Here is an 18,612-nt window from a genome sequence, read left to right as displayed (position 1 = left end):
GGCAATTTTCACACTAAAAATACACAAGAAAAAACAGGAAAAATCACAGAATTTTCTCACAAATCTCTTCACTGGAAACTTCTTTAATAATTTGTAATGAACTTACTGGGGAAATTCACTTACTTCCGTGCAAAATGACGTAAAAACATCAAGAGAAATGTCCTAAAGGGCACTGTCCGCCATCTTCTATTTGACAACTGAACCATCTTGGTGCATTTCTTCGAGCAAAGCAAGCACTTTTTCAAGACATTTTCCTGAGGATTTTTCACGGACAATATAAAAAATAAATAGTCACAAATGCTTCCAAAACTCTCCAATTTTCTTTTCTAATTCATAAATCACCGATATTCCACGTGATTTTCATAATTTTCCACGAATTATGAAATGTTGCAAAAGTCGCTGGGTGACCCATATTTAGCCCATTTTTACTATCAAATCACGCCTTTTAATCAATTCTATGTCACTAAACTAATTCTAAAAACTATTTTCTTTATGTTTACACCAATTTATATTGGAATTTCATTAATTGAACTTCATAAATTGGCTTTAAAAATCAATCTCGGCGACGTTTTTTTCAAATCCTGGCGACGACCACTACAAAAGCAGAAAAACGACTTTTTCCTTCAATGTTGGTTCCTCTGTGCAAGCATCAGTGCAGCATATGCAGCTTTGCTCGATGAGATGGATGACATGCATGCAAGATGATTAGGAAACAAGTTTAGAAATCCAAAAACTTGATCCAAACTGCCAATTTAAGATAATTATTCAAAGAAGGTCAAACTCCAGTTTCCCGCACAAAGAAAACCAGAATAGAGCGCCAAGAAAAAGAAAATTTATTATAGACAGAAAATAGGAAAAATAGGAGACTCTCGCTGTAGAATTTTTGTTAAGTGTGTGACTCGTGATATCTGTATCCAATGAAGACATCCGTTCTGTCCCGAATTAAGACGTTGCCCCAGATGTTTTGTGACATTTTCGAGTAAGTGTGAAAAAGAGTTAATGTAAATCAATATTAATTTTTGAATAAAAACATTTCCTTCAGCCACTGAAGAATGTGCGTAGTGCACCGAAAGCTTTGGGAAAAAAAATGGGAAGAAAAGACTTCTATTCTGGGCTATTCCTCTCCCACCCGACGAACACCGGATTAACTCTCAAGAAGTGATAATACGTCGGTCTTTCTAATAGTTAAATATTTACTATATAACAAATAGCTAAAGACTTGCAAAAACTATTCTAGATTCCTTCAAACCTTCTACTTTACACTTATGTACAGACATAGGAAAAAAACCTTTAGGTAAGTCAGGAAAAATTATTTCTTTATGGGACACCGGTGTTCCAATCGTCCTTAAAGGGTTAAAGAGGAATATAACAGAAAAAAATTGAAATGTTCGAAGTCTGAAGGCTTCCCCTACCTACAGCTTAAAATGCAAAATTATCGTAAAATGTTCAACATAATCTATACTCAACACCATATACAGTAGACTCTCTCAAATTCGGGTATAAAGGACCGAAATGTCAGCCGAATTAGGCAGAAATTCGGGCGACATGTGCATTATAGATATTGAGTTTACACACTGATATATCGTAAATTGCATGAAAATCCCTCAATAATGCAAAATCACATCAAAACTAAGACAAACCATGCTAAATTTGAGCACCAAAACAAACTTTTTTCAAATGTAACCGCTGCCTGAATTAAAAAGTAGCCCGATCTTAAAAGAGCCGAATTTGCGAGAGTCTACTGTAACTAAATCAATTAAATTAAAAATTATCTTTTGGTAAATTCTCAGTTTATTACCAATTTATATCTGATTGGATTTAGCTTAAACTTATCTAAAATTTCCAGACCTTTCAAATGAGTCCGGACATGCCCCAATTAATTGAGAAACAGCTCTAGGGAGAGTGTTTCTTGACGTTCTTAACCGTTTTTATGAGTTTTTGCTAAATTTAAAGAGAAAAAAAAAAGAGGAATGACAAAGCATCCGAGGCTTAAAATTTGTTTATAAATCATCATAAAACCATCTTCAAGAAGAAGGCACTTAAAAATCATTAACATTTTAATTATTTATTGGACCAAACCCGGTTAACTCTTTCCGGACCGCAGCATATGCTGCAAGCCAATTTCACAATTTTTAATCAAAAATATCTAAGCTCAGGAATTAATTGAGGTCCTACAAAAAATATCTCACATTCGGACATCCTTATAGTTTGTAATCATCCACAAGAATCGGATTTATATTAGTTCTGAATAATTAAAAAAACATTGTTTTTCATAGAATATTCATATGCTTCTTTGGGTACTAGAGTCCCAAAAGAGACGAAAGAGTTAAAATTTGAGCCTTTGACCTTGAATAAATTCAAGGTGGCGATTTTTCCGGTGAAAGGTGTCGACGTCGAAATGTTCAGCTGGATTACCTCCAAAAGATATCCGAAAATTAACGAAATCACACATAAAGAGGGGTGGGGGGGGGGTTAGAAAGTGAGAGCTTAGCTTCGAAATTATATAATTTTAAAAAGGTCATCGAAGACCGGAAGTCGATATCTCTTACCGTTTCAATTTTATATGGGTTAAAATTTTATCACCGCCTGTGCCCGGTGCAGTTAGTTTCAAAATTACAAGGCGTTTGAAAAAAATCTAAATTTAAGCAAATTCGTTTAAAATTAAGCCCTCCAATGTGGATGAACTTTGTCCTTGAATAATTCAGGATAGTGATTTTTTCGGTAAATGGTTCTGAAGGACGAAATCGACGAACGCGAACTAACTACAAACCATATCCGCGAAAATGAACTAAATCACCATCAGGGTCCCTTTTGAGATAAGTAAAAAAATCATATTTTTATGGGTGTGAAAGGGGTGCGGTGGGGGGGGGTACATTTGGAAAGTTATTTCGCTAGAGAATGTTGACTAGTCAATATATCTCACCGCTTAGCTTAGAAGTTAGGATGATGAGAAGTCGAAAAAAATTGGATTGTAGAAACTGCTTTCTTTGTAAAAAAAAAAATATGATAGATACCTATAAAAAATAATTTTCTTTATGAGACACTGGTGTTCCAATCATTCTAAATGAGTAACTCGACACCCTTTAATAGAAGCTCTGTAATGAGCCCATTTTAAATAAAAAATACTTGTGAAATATCTTTATGATAAATGCAAAACACAAATAAATAAATATTTTAAGATTAGGATTATGGGAAGTTGAAAATTTATTAAATTAGAGGAAAGCGTGCTACCTTCGGACGACTGAAGCTTCGGACAATTCAAGTTTTTTTAATGTTCTTAATGGATTTGACCCATAGCTCTATTCTCAAAATTTAAGTCATTTGACTGGCTCTTAAAATATGAAATTATAATGTGTAAAAGTCAGTAAAAACATTTTGAAAAAAATTTGTTCTTTTTAAAGTCCGCTTTCCCCTACCTAAAATAAGGGAAATCTACCATGCTTGATACGATACCAAGCTTCGTAAGGACTAAACTTTTCCTATGTTTCTGAATAAATGTGACTCTACAATATATTTTTAAAAGGCAAAATATAAACGAGCAGTAAAAAATGCAAAATGGGCAGTAAAAAATTAAAAATAAGCAGTAAAACGTCTAATGGTCAGTAAAAAACTGAAATCTTTACTAGAATGGTTCTAATTTTATATATTTAACTTTTAAAATAGTTGCAGAATGAAAAGCCCTTTATTTTCACTTGGCCAAAGTTTTGACGATAATATCACTGTTTCAAATTTTTTTGTTGCTGCTCAATTTTGACTTTTTACTGATCATTTATTTTATACAATGCCAATTTTAAAGTTATCTTTTATTTCGTTTAATAAACCCAAAAGGCTTAATGGTATCTGGCACGAAAGTTTTGCATAAGCAAATTGTACTTAATAACGCAAAAAATCAGAAAATAAAACACATTTTATGGTTCTCAAGATCCGGTTGTGGTACCGGGTTGATGAACTTCGTTAGTCCTATTGCAGGATATTTCACGTTTTTTTTAACATTTTCTTAATGATTACTTAACTTAGTTTAATAGCATAGAAGGAATGGTCACTAAAGTGCAAAAAATAGCGAAAATGAATTACAAAAATAAAAATAAGAAGCATATTTTCATAAAACATTGGAATCAAGCAATGGAAAAATAGCATGATGACCCAAACAAAAGAATATTCCAAAATTGTTGCACAAAGCTCAATGTTATCGAATTATTCCAGAAAATTTACCACAATTCGGTGGAGAAATGAATGTATTAAATGGAATAAAAGAATAATACTGAAGAACGCAAGCGCAAATTTTTGGTGTTTGACGTCGAACTTGGGAGAGCTTTGGTGGTGTGTCTTGAGGAATCAGTTCATTTTCATTAGATCCTCTGGCATCTGGGCAAACCAGGAGCAAGAAAAGACCAGAGTGAGTAAATTCCTCATATTCTCCCTCCACAAATAAATTCTTCCTGCGATTTTAAGAGGTTCAGGAGTCGTCTCTGAGATAGCATATGGTATCTATTGAAAAACTGGGATTGTGAGATACTTTGTAAATGCATTTTCTAGACAATGCCGACTGCCAGAAGGTTAATCTTGGGTCATGTGATGAGTGGTGTCTGTCACAAGATGAACCGGACGAAGCGTCTGCCTGCGGACTTGCTCGAGACTCCACTCAATCGTTGTCTCAGCACCTTGGACATTACTCTTCTGGGGGTGGGCCATATGATTGGAGCTGGAATTTATGTGCTCACTGGCACAGTGGCGAAGGAAATTGCTGGTCCCGGAATCATCATTTCTTTTATTCTAGCTGGATTTGTTTCCATGCTGGCTGCTCTCTGTTATGCTGAGTTTGGAACAAGAGTACCCAAAGCGGGCAGTGCCTATATCTATTGTTATGTTTCTGTTGGTAAGTTTAAGTTATTTACTTGTTTGAGGACTTTTTCATGGTAAATCTATTTAAAAACCATGGAAAAAATTTTGAAAATTCAAAGGATAAAAATAATTTTAAATTTTTAAATTTTTCAATATGAAAATTTTATTTTAGGAACACAAAGTTTTCGTACATAAAATTATTATCTTTAAGAACTTTTTATATATTGTAAAGATTTTTTCGCATCGCTGCTTAGAAGAAGGAAAGTGGTTCATGGTTAATATGGTCCATGACAATAATCCAATGGTTAATTTTATGGATACACTCTTGAATTTAACTCAATTGCACTAAATTAGAGACATTCACCTCTTTATCTAGAGCAAAATTGACCAAAGTGAAGGCCTGAGAGCATCAGGCCCTGAATTATGATTATAATTTTAATGCCCGAGGAATATCTTTCCGTTTCTAAGAATTTATCCTTGATTACTCCTGATAAAATCAGTAAAGATAAGATTTAGATTTATCGAAGAATATCACAAAACGGTTTTAGGGTAAGTGTGCCAAATTCCGGCCAGCTTGCAATTCCGGCCACCTTTTTTATTACTCGAATTTCCATGAAGTTTTAGTTTTTATATACTCTATACAATGCAAAAAAACAGAAAATATAATTTCGACAAACAAGATGACGTGAAACAAAGATTGGAAGAAATCCCGAAGGGCAAGGAACTATGAGAATAAAGGTGGCCGAAATAGGGGACCAAAGTCATGTTTACATTTTTATTAATTTTAAAATGTACTAAGAATGATTTTAGAGAAAATAAAGACGATAAATCGTTAACAAGTTTTCAAGCAACACTCCTTAAGAAAAAGGAATAAAAAAATCAATTTGTATTGAAAATATTACATTTCAATTTTGAGACTTTGACGCTTGCATGCAACTATGCCGAAATTAGGCACACTTACCCTAGATGATATTTTATTTCAAAGGTGAATTCTGGGCTTTTGTAATTGGATGGAATATCCTCCTGGAGCATATGTTGGGTGCTGCCTCAGTGGCACGTGCTTGGAGTGGATACGTTGACTCTATGGTAGGTGGGCTTGTGTCCAATGTCACTATATCCATCACTGGTGAGATGCACGAGCAACTTCTAGCCAAGTACCCTGACATCCTTGCCTTTCTGGTGTGCATAAGTTATGCCGTGGCACTAGGTTCCGGAGCAAAAGCCACTGCCGTACTCAATGGTCTCCTGACTGTTGTAAATCTGGCCGTGATGACAGGTGTAGTTGTTCTGGGTTTCTGGCATGCTGATATTCGCAATTGGTCTGCTGATGAAGGAGGATTCATGCCATATGGTATTACTGGAGTGCTAGCTGGTGCTGCTACCTGCTTCTACGCATTTGTAGGCTTCGACAGTATCGCTACATCTGGAGAAGAGGCTCGAAGTCCCTCCACTTCTATCCCTCTTGCCACTATAATGTCCCTAAGCGCTGTGACCATTGTTTACGTGCTTGTAAGTGCTGCCCTAACATTAATGGTACCCATTCGTAGTATTCATCCAACGGCCGCTATTCCGGAAGCATTTGGAGCCTTAGATCTCCCTTGGGCTAAGTATGCCATCTCAATGGGTGCTCTCTGTGGCATGACAACAACTCTTCTGGGCTCTCTGTTTGCTCTACCCCGATGCATGTACGCTATGGCTTCTGATGGACTACTCTTTTCATGTTTTGGGGCAGTCAATGCCAAGACTCAGGTGCCACTGCTAAATCTCGCCGTAGCAGGCTTTCTAAGTGCCCTGCTGGCCCTACTCTTTGACCTGGAAAAACTTGTGGAATTTATGTCTATTGGTACACTTCTCGCCTATACCATTGTCAGCGCTAGTGTCATCATCCTGCGTTACAGAGCTCCAATGGCAGATTCTGGAACAGTTTTCGCTCCTGATACTCCCGAAGATGATCACTCCTCGCAGTCTAGCATTGATACAGCATCACCTACCAGTGATGTCATTGAGATGGCCCTTACGGGTAAGCAAAATAATTTGGCCGTTAAGTCGCCATTTTTGACGCCATAAAAATAAATCTCTCTAGGTCGCTTGAGGCCTCAATTTCGATGGCTCGAACCTGTGTTGGGTCGCTGTGAGCCAGGAGCTGCAGCATCCACAGCTGTTCTTCTCTTTACTGTGTTCAGTGTTGCCATTTGTCTTCAGTTGAAGGTGTCATGGACAGAATTGCTACATGGCACTTGGTGGGCTCTTTGTCTCTACGGTTTTCTCATTTTCTGCCTGGTGGCATGTGTAGTGGTTATTGCTGCTCATCATCAGAATGTCCGACACTTGGACTTTAAAGTTCCCCTTGTACCGTATATTCCATGTCTTAGCATTTTCTGCAACATCGAATTAATGGTGCATCTGAGCCTCCTTACGTGGATTCGTTTCTTCATCTGGATTTCCGTGGGAATGCTCGTGTATTTCCTGTATGGTATCCACCATAGCAAGGAAGCTGAGGACTGTGGAACATCGTATTCCATGCTGATGACTTCTGCAGAGGCCAGCAAAGGACACTGGGGTGCTCTTCAAACTAAATCATCAGCAAAGAGCACTCCTGCCAAAGACGACAAAAAACCCATCATTGAGGAAGAAGAAGTGCCAGAGTAAATCCTTAAAATTCTATTCATCCTTCATTTTAGTCAAATGTGCAGATATCTTCTACAATTCTGTCTAATTCCTCAATTGTCTACGCGAAGGGGATGTAGGATTAATGATTAATTTAAAATGAAATTATCTTCCCTAACAAAGAATTTTTTTTCATTATTATTAGTGAGGATAATTAATTCTGAAATTTGAAAGAGGTTAAGTTGTAGAATAAGGTTATGTTTGAAGTTACATAGCCTATAGATGCGCACTCATAAGATTGTGATTTTTAAATATATTTTTCCATAAAAATTCTGGATTTAAGAGTACAGAGACAATTTATAAATGTTCCAAATTAAACATTTTACACATAATAGTTTTCATGGTTATGTTTTACATAACCACAAATTTATGTAGGGTTCTTGTAGTGAAACAATATTTTCAAAAGCTCACTTCAATTAATTGTTTTATTTTGTTTTAATTTTTTTCAGTTATCAGTGAAATACATATACTGACAATAATTACTTTTAGGTTAAATAACTTCAAATAAAACCTAACTTTCAACATAACCTCTCTTGTTTGTTTCATAAATCTTCACTAAAAATTTTTACTTTATTTAAGAACGTTAAAATTAAGTACCTCGACCAATAATGAAAGAAAAACAAATATTTTACCACGATCAAACCTATCGCAAAAAATAGATCAATTATGTATTTTCTTCAAAGCATTACTTTTAAAATGGCTTTGTGAGACCAATATTAAAATTACCACTTGAAAATTGGATCATAAAAAAAGTGGTGATAATGATACAAAAGGTCATAGTATTTCGGAACGTTCGAACTCAAGATTTTTGTATAATGTTCTAAACATTGCTTGAATAATATTTTTTTTTAATCATGAATATGGTAAAGTGCCCTCGCTCGACCGGTTCCTCGTCTCGACCGGTAGATTTATATATTCAATTTATTTATATTTGCTATAATATTTTGCGTATGATATAACATTGATAGGTCAATTATTCCATGAATAATACGAACCAGTGACAAATTCATAGAAATCGACGAAATTGACCATCAAACACTCAAAAATTGACCCACCGGTCGAATTGAGGAACCCGGTCGAATGACGGTACTTTACGTTATCGCATTCACTATAATAAATTTTCGATATTTTTTCCGTTCTTAATGATTCACAATCAATTTGAAAGAATTTATAGATCACTTAAAAGATCGCACAAAGTAGCTGAAAAATAATGATAATAATACAATTGAATTTCGAAAGAGAATTATCGGTTCATTACCGGTTCATAATCAATTCATTTGGGTGTACCTCAATCGATCAGAATGGGCATCGGATCTATAAGATCTATGTCTAGAGATCTTTGTTCGGCCTGCGCACAGGAATTCTTAAAGAAAAATGTTTAACTACTTACATAATATTTCAGAATAATTTAGTCAAAGCACTACAATTGACCATATCCAAACTTAGTAACATGAACACGCAAAAAGTATTCCCATTTGAAGTTAGCACACTGGGCAATTTTAGTTGATCTGTACAAGAATAATACGAAAAAGGAACGTACAAACGAAACTAAACAAAAATAAAATTAATAATAAATTCATTACTGTTTCATAAGCGTTAGGAGAGAGAATAAAACTTGTAAAGAGGCAACGAATCCAAATTTCACCCAAACGGTTTAGAAATCATCTACACAGTTCTATGATCTGACATTGGGAAATTGTTAAAATGAATGAATCAAGTTCACTTTTTGTATAAACAAAAAATTGATCTAGATAATCTCCAAAACATCTTTTCATGTGAGTCCCCTGAAGACCCAGGCCACCCAGGCTGACCTTCGAGAATATTTAGCCTGTAAAATCTATTATTAATAGATTTGTCCAAAATATTCATACACTGACGGCTTACGATCATCGATTTTACAGGTATATTAGGTGAGATTCTTAACAATCTCACCTACTATAATCCTAACAAAATTTCATGTCGTCCGATCGACCTCAAATTTGGCCAAAATGTGTTTCGCCACTTCCTGATTCCGAATATATATGTGGCTAAGTTACGTTCCCGGCCGGCCTGGTCGGCCGGCCGCTCTTTGGAGCTTAATAGCTCCTAAACTAAAAAAGATATCGACTTGCGGTTTTCGGCAAAGGTTATATATCGGGTGAAAATTGCAACTTGGTGCATAGACCCCCCACCCCCACCCCTCCTTCCGCCATTTTGAAGACCCCCCCTTTTTTTCTCAATAGCTCCGCCCCTATGGCATTCAGCGGACTCAAATTTTAGTATGTTATAGCTGGGCCTTAGAGCTTTCCATCAATACCAAACTTAAGGTCCCCCGACCCCCCTGACCCGAGCTATAAGGGTCCAAAAAAAATTTCTTAAAATGGCCATAACTCCGGTTCTAATCATCAGAATTTAAAAAGTGAGGGCTTTTTGGAAAGCTCTCGTGAAATTCCACTTCCCCTTCTAACATCGCAAGTTCATAAAACCACCGCTAGGGGCGCTTTTTTTAAAAAGAAAATTTTTAAATCTTAAAAGTTAAATAACTCAAAAATTCCATTGTGCATCGGGCTGAAAATTTAGTATGTTGTAGCCGTTGATTATACCTATCAAACAAAAAAAAACCCTAAGGCGATCTAAAACCCCTGACCCGAGCTATAAGGGGTCAAAGTTCGAACATTGACCGGCCTCTATCTCCGGTTCTAATTAACATAGCGACCTAAATTTGACCTTTTTGGTTTCGTCTCGATGAGCACTTTCAGATGGAAGTTCAAAAAGTCACCACAGGTGGCGCTGTGATAGCATCAAAATTCATCGAAATTCAAAGTCACTTTTCTCAAAAACGGCATTGTGCAAGTTAATGAAATTTTAGTATGTTGTAGTCCAGTCTAGGAAGTTTCCAAAATGGTGCGTATGCGCGCTGTGGTTTCAATAGAACCGGAGATATGAGGGGTCAAAGTTCACGAAATTCAAAAAATCATATCTCCGGTTCTATGTGACCGATTTTGATGAATGAGGGCTTAAACGAAAGATCTTACCAAATGCTACAGCTTTCTAGAATATTTGAACTTCGTGGGACCAACACCAGGGGCGCCACAGTCGAAAAACCAATTTCAATATCACATAACCTCAATTATCTCGACTGTCGCTGAACCGATTTTGATGATTACTTCGACATAATTGTAGAGGACATTTGTCTCTACATTTCGTCCATACATCATTTTCCGCTCAGACTATGCTATCACTCCGATTTTGCCGTTTAAGTGTGAAAAAATTGATTTTTCCCATAATAACGCTTTGAAATCACTCAGATGCCAATTTGACTGCCTCTACTCCACCAAGACACTTAAAATAGGGGTTTAAATGGAAAGTCCCGCAAAATACAACAATTCTTTAATATAGTTGAAGTTCAATAAATGAACACTTGGGGCACTCTGGATGAAAAAACGAGTTAAGAAACAAAAAACCTCGCTTATCTTGGCTTCTGAGTAATCGATGAGATTATGTTCTATAGGAAAATTATAGAGTACATTCTGGTCTACATTTCACCCATATATCACTTTTCTGTCAGTTCATCCAAATCCTTGGCATTTTGGTTCAAATACAAAACTTGTATAATTTCACGAATTTTATTCAAGATAACTGAATGGCGTCTCCCAACTTCAGCTCCAAATCGAATTTGCATGCACTCCGAGTTAGCTCACGTTAAGAATCTCACCTACATAAGCCGGTTAGGATTATCTGTCCCTTTCAAGCAATATTGCCATTCGGATGAGCAATTTGTGAAATAGATTTTTTCAGGATGTTTGCATCAATTTTTCCGCAATTACAAAAATGTCATAAAAAGGTCTGCTAAAGCCTTTTTCTTTAGGTTTAAGTGACATATTTAGCATCAGTGGGCTTCAATGTATCAAACGAAACAATATTTGGTATCTCCTGTTTAAAATTTCGTCTGGAAAACTGGTGGCAATTAGTACCCCAAAAGTTGCTATATCTACCCAGACCGGGGCATGTGTAGCCAATGAGTCATACTTTTTTCATTATCCTCTCTATAAAAGTCAAGGATTTTAGAGCTTTGAAGAGTCCTGTACGGGTCGAGTTTTAGGGTTTTTCCAACCCGCATCCGCAATGGATTTGACCCGTACCCGATCTGATCCGTTGAAATTTAGTGCTGCCCGACCCGACCCGGCCCGCAAAAAAAATTTAATACGCGTACACACAGAAAAATTTTGACTCTAAATTTAATAATATATAAGATCCTGGGAACTTAAATTGGGCGTGAATCCCCGAGGCGTTTAAGTTTAAAAGCTCTGAGCGAAAAAAATGGGCTAGAATCCCTACCTCTTTCAAGTTAAGAGATCGGGAACTTAAGTTCTGCATTAGCTGGAAAATGAAAAATGTCTACAGACTTGCAAATTGCAACTAAAACTAAATAATCAAGGATTTAGAATTATGGCATTGGCATTCATTGGATGGGATTTGAAATTAAATTCCTGCGTGTTTCTGTTTAAGAATTTTCCATTTTTCTGTGTGTACCCGACCCGACCCGAAAAAAATATATAAATTTACCCGTCTCGAATGATATTAACCCGGAAATTATTAACCCAATCGAAATCTTCGCACACCATTTAAATTAAAGTATAATTAAATTAAAGTGATCAATATAAGTAATTCTAGAACTATTAATAATTTAATGTCAAGTTTCGTAGTGTGATAGCTTATAGAACATAAATTTCGTTTTTTTGGTTGATCTGCCAAGTTTGTTTTTAAATCTCAATAGCGAACACATACAATAATTTTAGAGCGGTACATTTGCAATTTATCATCTCGAAATTATTTTTTTCAATATATATCTTTTTTTTATTTCTCAAGTTGAACTACACTGTTTCATACTGCCAATATCCTAATGCTACTTATGAAACATAAAAACAATAGGCAAAACTTATCATTTTTTTTCACAAATCATGCGCGAAAAAAAGCCTCATTTGCTGGCTAAAAGTACCCCGGTCTCCCCTACATTTATTTATTCATTCAATTTCAATCACTTATCCTTATCGGGGTCGCAGGCCTAGGACACCCAAGTTATCTTCCCTCGCCTGTCGATCCACCGTAACTGCAGACCACCTTGTCCTCTGTCTCGGAGTCGCTTCCTCTCATAATAGCATGCATGACTTTCGTGGGGAATCATAGTCCATTCAAGCGCTGAAAATTACCATCGGAGTTGTGATTTTTCATGACGAAAAAGTAGCTCCTCAATCCCTAGTTTTTCAAGAACGACTACATTCCTCATTCGATCTCGATGTGTGATTCCAATTCCAACTAATATCTGACGGGAATTTAGTCAAATCATTATTATGGTTATAATTACGTTAAGCCGTCTTTCGGTTAAAGTCGTAAGTGAATCAGGGCATAACCCAGATTCAAATTGATTAATGAAATTTTAAAAACTTTAAAATCAAGAAATGGAATGAGTTCAATGGTTATTTTCGGAGTTTTTTTCAGCATTCCAAAATACTTGAAATTTAGATTCTAATGGGTCCGCCACAGCTTTTAGATCAGGAAAATTTTATAAAGTAAAAATTCACTTCTCTTACTTTCTCAAAATATTGCATAAATCCCACTCTTTCGGTCTCAAAATTGGACTGAACTAAATTTAATTTAATATAATGTTCAAAAGAAGAAGAAGAGTCCAAAGAGCAGGATAGACCTATGCAGACAAATTGAGAAAGAAAAGGATGTGAATTTCGATTTCATGAAATTTTCCTGATCTAAAAGGTGTGCCAGCGCCAAAATTGTCTGTTTGGTCTCAGAATCAAGGCTTAATTTCCTACTAAAAATTAAATTTAGATAAAGTATTAATTTAGCAATAGTCTAATTTTTAAGAATTCGTAATACACTCAAAGTTGTAGACAATTGATGAAACTCATGAAATCCACATTTCTCTGGCTAAAGAACTCTTCAAGGATGTCATGTAATTATATAAGAGTACCTATATCTTCAAGGCAGGGCATGAGGAATTTCTACCAGCCACATTCAGGGAGTTAGAGGCATATTTTACCTTCCTGAATGACCATGAAATTCCTATTCCTGCTTGAGAAATCCTAAAAAAAAAAATAATTTTAATCAGTATGTTGTGGATGTACATCAAAAATATATTGAGAATTATATATATACATACATAGTACTGTTGAGATTGTAATCCCTGAAATATATTATATGCAATATATTATCCAAAGTGTTTTATTCAGTGATTCCATTGCGACTCTCATTTTTGGAGGGGAAAAATGTTCCACCACGTGTTCGTAGCAGTTGGTCGTACAATTTCAAATGTAGTCAAGAGTGGAAGATGTGGAAGTATCTGCTGGCGCCTCTTGTGGGATTCCAAGCAACTTCCTGGCCTTGTCACTGAGAACTTATTTTTGTTTGAGTATTTTTATCAGTGATAAGGTGTAAATCCTGTTTTTTTCTGGGAAAATAGTGCGCAAAAACCGTAAGAATGATAGCTGGAGGACACGGTGATCCAAATCCTAATACGTCCTGGCTGGATTCTCGTGGGATGTGGTTGGCTTATATTCTTGGTGTCTTGGCTTTTCATGTGATTCTCCTGGCCATTCCTTTTGTCACAATTCCCATGGCCTGGACCATCACAAACCTCCTTCATAACCTGGTAAGATTACATTATGAAAAATACCTTAAATATTTTCATGATTATTGGGATTATCGACTATGCAGGCTCATCTGTACTTCCTGCACTCCATCAAAGGGGCTCCCTGGATGAGTACAGATACGGACAGTTGCAGTCAATTGACCCATTGGGAGCAGATTAACGATGGAGAGCAATTTACAGCAACCAGGAAATTTCTCACAGCTCTGCCCATTATTCTGTAAGTCTTACCTTTTCCAAGAATATCTCAAAATTAACCACCAGAAATTTGCAGATTCCTCCTGACCTGCATGTACACCAGGAATGACAATGATCATTTTGTGGCAAACTTTTTGTCACTCATCGTGGTTCTTCTGCCAAAAATGCCCCAATTCCATGGTGTCCGGTTATTTGGAATCAACAAGTACTAAGTTAACCAATTTGCGAATCGTTACTTAATTATTATATAAAATTCTGTTATCTCATAACGACAAAAATCTGTTATCATCCTTTTATTATTTCATGGGAATAGGAAAGTTTGATACCCAGGAATGTGGTGAAAAAAAAAATAAAAGAGATAAGTTTTACTTCAATAGAAGGTTGTGCTGGAAAAATTAAGAGGAATTTATTTAGGAAGAGTCTACGGCTCTAAGGAGAAAAAAATCGTGATATTAGATTGATTTTTTTTTTTAATTTTATCTACACAGAAAAGTGGTTATAATATAAGTCCATGAAAATTCCCATGAGATCCTTCTGGCATCCAAGGAAAAATTAAACTGACTGAAAAATTGTTCGATAATTGTTTTATTAACAAATTGAATATTTTACACCCTTAAAATACACATAAAGTATCCTAATAAGAATATTCTTCTCAAGAAAATTTTCTCAAGGTTTTCTTCTATCAATCACATACTTTGGGAATATATTTTTTTTACAATTTTCCTTGAGGCGAAAAATTGTTTACTATACAGAGTAGATTTTGACTCGATTGGAACTCTGCAGGAGGGGCTCCATTTCTGTAAATCTCAGTGAATTGCGAAAGCCGTAGCATGTATACAGGATGAATCCTAGAAGGAGATACAGAGAAAAAATTGTAGATTGTGACATTAAAAGCATTTACATAAAAGCGTAATACATGCAGTTTTTATTTAAATCATTAAAATAATTTAACTTAGCGATCTTCCTCATTGCAATATTTTGATAGGACAAGAGATTTTTTTTTTTGGAAGAGAAAGGAGAATGGTCAAAATTATATGGGCACTGGTCCCGGAATCGCCAAAAACGAGAGAAGGCGCATTTTGTAGGTCTGATATAAGATTAAAAAATTGCCGGAACCCAGGACGATAAACGATGGGAATCCTTGTAAAAAAGCCGTTTATCCTTCCGAAATATCGCTGTTTTGACAACGTATTACTCAAGAAAGACTAAAACGATCTTGATGAAATTCGGTATAGGGTCAATGTATTACTTAAACTTTTTATTCATGCATACCACCCCCTCTCCCGACCCTCCATTCTTGTAGCCCCCATACAAAATGAGGCCATTTTATCTTACTACTTCTTTCTGAGAAGAGGTACAATGCTGAAATACAGCATGAGAATAAGGCTTAAAGAAAACTTTTTAACCATACATACCGAACCCTTCTTCCATCATCCCTTCTGGTAGCCCCCATACAAAATGAAAGCATTTTACCTTATAATTCCTTTCTGAGAGGAGGTAAAAAGCTGAAATTCGATATGGGAACAAAGCTTAGGGAAGACTCATTAACTAGCTTACCACCCCAACACCCACCTGTCTGATAGTCCCAATATAGAAAGAATTCCTTCGCAAAAATTGTTATTAATCCACTGAATTGCATATTAGTACAACTTCTGTAGACAATGAATATATGAGCATATGTTTCTATTTTTCACGTATCAAGAGATCTTAATGAGGCGAAAAATAAAATATAAAAAATCTAGAATATGATTGTTAACGTTATTACTTATTGATTTTTTTTTCATTCAATCAAGCTCGATCAAAAAGTTCTTCGTGAGGATTGTTGAAAATACCTCTTCTCAGAAAGGAGTTATAAAGTAAAATGCTCTCATTTTGTATGGTGGCTATCAGAATGGAAGGTGGGGGGAGAGGGTGGTATGCATGGATAAAAAGTTTAAGTAATTACACTGACCCTATACAGAATTTCATCAAGATCGCTTTAGCAGTTCTTGTGTAATTCGTTGTCATAACAGCGATATTTCAGAAAGATAAACAGCTTTTTTACAAGGACTACCAGCGTTTATCGTCCTGGGTCCCGAGAATTTTTTAAATCTTATACCAGTATCTGCAAAATGCGCCTACTCTCATTTCTGGATAAAGATGAACCGGTGCCCATATATACTTTAACTTTTGACCATTCGTCCTTCTAAAAAATAGTTTTTATACTCTAGAATTTTTCCTCCATTTAGAACATTGGTCCCAGAACAAAAGTTGTTACCTATACCAATGTCTATACATTGACATAGGTCCGGTTCGTGGCGATTCCGGGACCGGATTTGACCATTCTGCTTTTTAGAATAATGTGTACTTCCATTCCTTGTGATACTTCTTCAGAACTTCCAAAATTTATATAAAAATCTTTAATGTTTGTGCACTATTTCGGCCCATAAATTTGCCCCTTTAAACTTTGATTAGGGGAACTCTCCCTTCGAACGTTCATGCCTTCGCATTATCTGAACTTTCTTTGATTTTTCCTTTACAAACGCTCACACAATCAATGATAATTATGTGTAAGCTTCTTAGGAAAAATAAAGGAAATTCACATTATTCGAAGGCATGACCGTTCGAAGGGAGAGTACTTTCCCCTACCGATATTATTAGTAATCTTGTGCAAGCTATCGGACTTTTTACACGTAGTGGGAAGTGGAGCACCTTTGAATTGGGGAAGCCTGGAAATTGAGCTTTTTCTCCCATTTTTAAATAGATATCGTCATAATCGTCATAATCGTCTTATCGTCATAAAATTCAGCTTCAGCGTGCTATCACACTAGGATTTTTTCAATTTGTAAATTTAATTTAATTTTCAGATGAATTGTTCATATGCGTTATTTTTCATTAAAAAAACATTTGAATTGAAATATTTTCGCTTAGTTATTGATATAAAAAAATACTTGGCCCACCACAACATGCTTAAACATGCTAAAATAACATAAATGTGGTTGCTTAATTAAATTTGAATTCAGCAAAATAAAATGTTAAAATTGCTCATTAATTTCAATTTTATTGCTATTAAACAAGTAGCCTTTTGATCCAATTTTTTCTTATTAAATTTATTTATTCGTAAGTAATTATTATTTGTGGCCAAAAAAATAAAATGAGTACAGTAATTTGTGATAAACTTGTACGCGAGTGAAGCTTCGGGAGTAATTTGCTGAGTTCCTCCAAAGCAATTCGAAGGAAATTGTTGTGTAAAGAAATTGCAGTTGGGAGTCTTTTCATGAGCCCCCTTGTCTATAACCCTTTCTTCTGACTTTGGGGAATCTTTTGCATAACAGATAAGTGACTTATAAGACATTTTAAGATCACACATTTTCCTGGGTCATTCACAATAAAAAATCTTCACGACACTATTTAAAATTGAGCAAACTTCTTGCAAAATGTGTCCTGGCTCTGAGAATTTTCAAGTAAATTCTAGAAATATTGTAATGCTCAATTGGCTCAATTGAATTAAATATCAAATTGTGAAAATCCTAGTGTGATAGCACTGTCACAATTGGTTTTGTGTGGAAATAAATTATATTATGAAAGGTTCAGTTTCATTTAAAAATAGGAGAAAACAGCCCTATCTTAAAGGTGCGCCAATTCAAAGGTTTCCCACTCCCCTCAAAAGATTTCATACTTATCATAACTCAACATCAATGATTCTGTATTTAATTCATTTTTTACTTTTCAATTTAATTTTTCCTTTCGTAATGTAGGTAAATCATAATTTGTCCTCAAAATTATTTAAGAAGTAAAAATTTCGGGTAGGGGAAAACACGCTACCTTCGGACAACTCAAGCTTCGGACAAATCAATATTTTTCCTATGTGTTTAATGCATTTAACACACAGCTCTTTTCTGGAAATTTGAGCCATTGGATCAGCTATTAAAATACAATATTACAATGGGCCAAATTAAATTTAAAAACACTTTGAAATAATTAATTGTGCGAAGCTTCAGTCGTCCGAAGGTAGCGCGCTTTCCCCTATTAAATTTCCTGGAAAAAAATCTATGAGCAAATTAATGGATTCACAGCAAAAACCAGGAACAAATTTCTCAACTATTGATTTTCAATATTGTAAATAAAACTTAAAGTTTTTTTTACAAAATATACTTGTATCACAAATCCTTTTCCTAGTGAATTAGAGTGAAGAAGATCGTAAGCTTAACTAGCTCTCTAAACCTAATAGGAGAAGGCTTTCAGGCTTCATAATACACACCCTAACTTCGAACACTTCAAATTTT

General features: G+C 35.4%; 2 protein-coding genes across 2 annotated transcripts; both read left to right on the top strand.

Annotated features, from left to right (window-relative positions):
- Positions 1 to 4,292: 4,292 nt before the first annotated feature.
- On the top strand, positions 4,293 to 9,115 carry LOC129803209 (cationic amino acid transporter 4). The gene is made up of 4 exons (XM_055849633.1): positions 4,293 to 4,396; positions 4,537 to 4,876; positions 5,828 to 6,862; positions 6,926 to 9,115. The coding sequence occupies exons 2-4, from the start codon at positions 4,540 to 4,542 to the stop codon at positions 7,489 to 7,491; spliced, it is 1,938 nt and encodes a 645-aa protein (XP_055705608.1). The 5' UTR covers positions 4,293 to 4,396; positions 4,537 to 4,539; the 3' UTR covers positions 7,492 to 9,115.
- A 4,731-nt stretch (positions 9,116 to 13,846) lies between these two features.
- On the top strand, positions 13,847 to 14,921 carry LOC129803281 (ORM1-like protein). Its single transcript, XM_055849731.1, has 3 exons — positions 13,847 to 14,152; positions 14,218 to 14,369; positions 14,424 to 14,921. Exons 1-3 carry the CDS (start codon positions 13,982 to 13,984, stop codon positions 14,557 to 14,559), a joined length of 459 nt encoding a protein of 152 aa, XP_055705706.1. The 5' UTR covers positions 13,847 to 13,981; the 3' UTR covers positions 14,560 to 14,921.
- Positions 14,922 to 18,612: the final 3,691 nt, after the last annotated feature.

Source organism: Phlebotomus papatasi, chromosome 2 (assembly GCF_024763615.1).
Source record: "Phlebotomus papatasi isolate M1 chromosome 2, Ppap_2.1, whole genome shotgun sequence".
NCBI classification, from domain to species: Eukaryota; Metazoa; Arthropoda; class Insecta; order Diptera; family Psychodidae; genus Phlebotomus; species Phlebotomus papatasi.
This window is presented reverse-complemented; position numbering and strand designations above follow the sequence as displayed.

Excerpts from the sequence above, each read along its gene's own strand:
- LOC129803209 (XM_055849633.1), top strand. The coding sequence starts at position 4,540 with ATGCCGACTGCCAGAAGGTTAATCTTGGGTCATGTGATGAGTGGTGTC. Across the intron at positions 4,877-5,827 it reads CTATTGTTATGTTTCTGTTG|GTGAATTCTGGGCTTTTGTA; the intron begins GTAAGTTTAAGT and ends TTTATTTCAAAG. Across the intron at positions 6,863-6,925 it reads CATTGAGATGGCCCTTACGG|GTCGCTTGAGGCCTCAATTT; the intron begins GTAAGCAAAATA and ends AAATCTCTCTAG.
- LOC129803281 (XM_055849731.1), top strand. The coding sequence starts at position 13,982 with ATGATAGCTGGAGGACACGGTGATCCAAATCCTAATACGTCCTGGCTG. Across the intron at positions 14,153-14,217 it reads CAAACCTCCTTCATAACCTG|GCTCATCTGTACTTCCTGCA; the intron begins GTAAGATTACAT and ends TCGACTATGCAG. Across the intron at positions 14,370-14,423 it reads ACAGCTCTGCCCATTATTCT|ATTCCTCCTGACCTGCATGT; the intron begins GTAAGTCTTACC and ends AGAAATTTGCAG.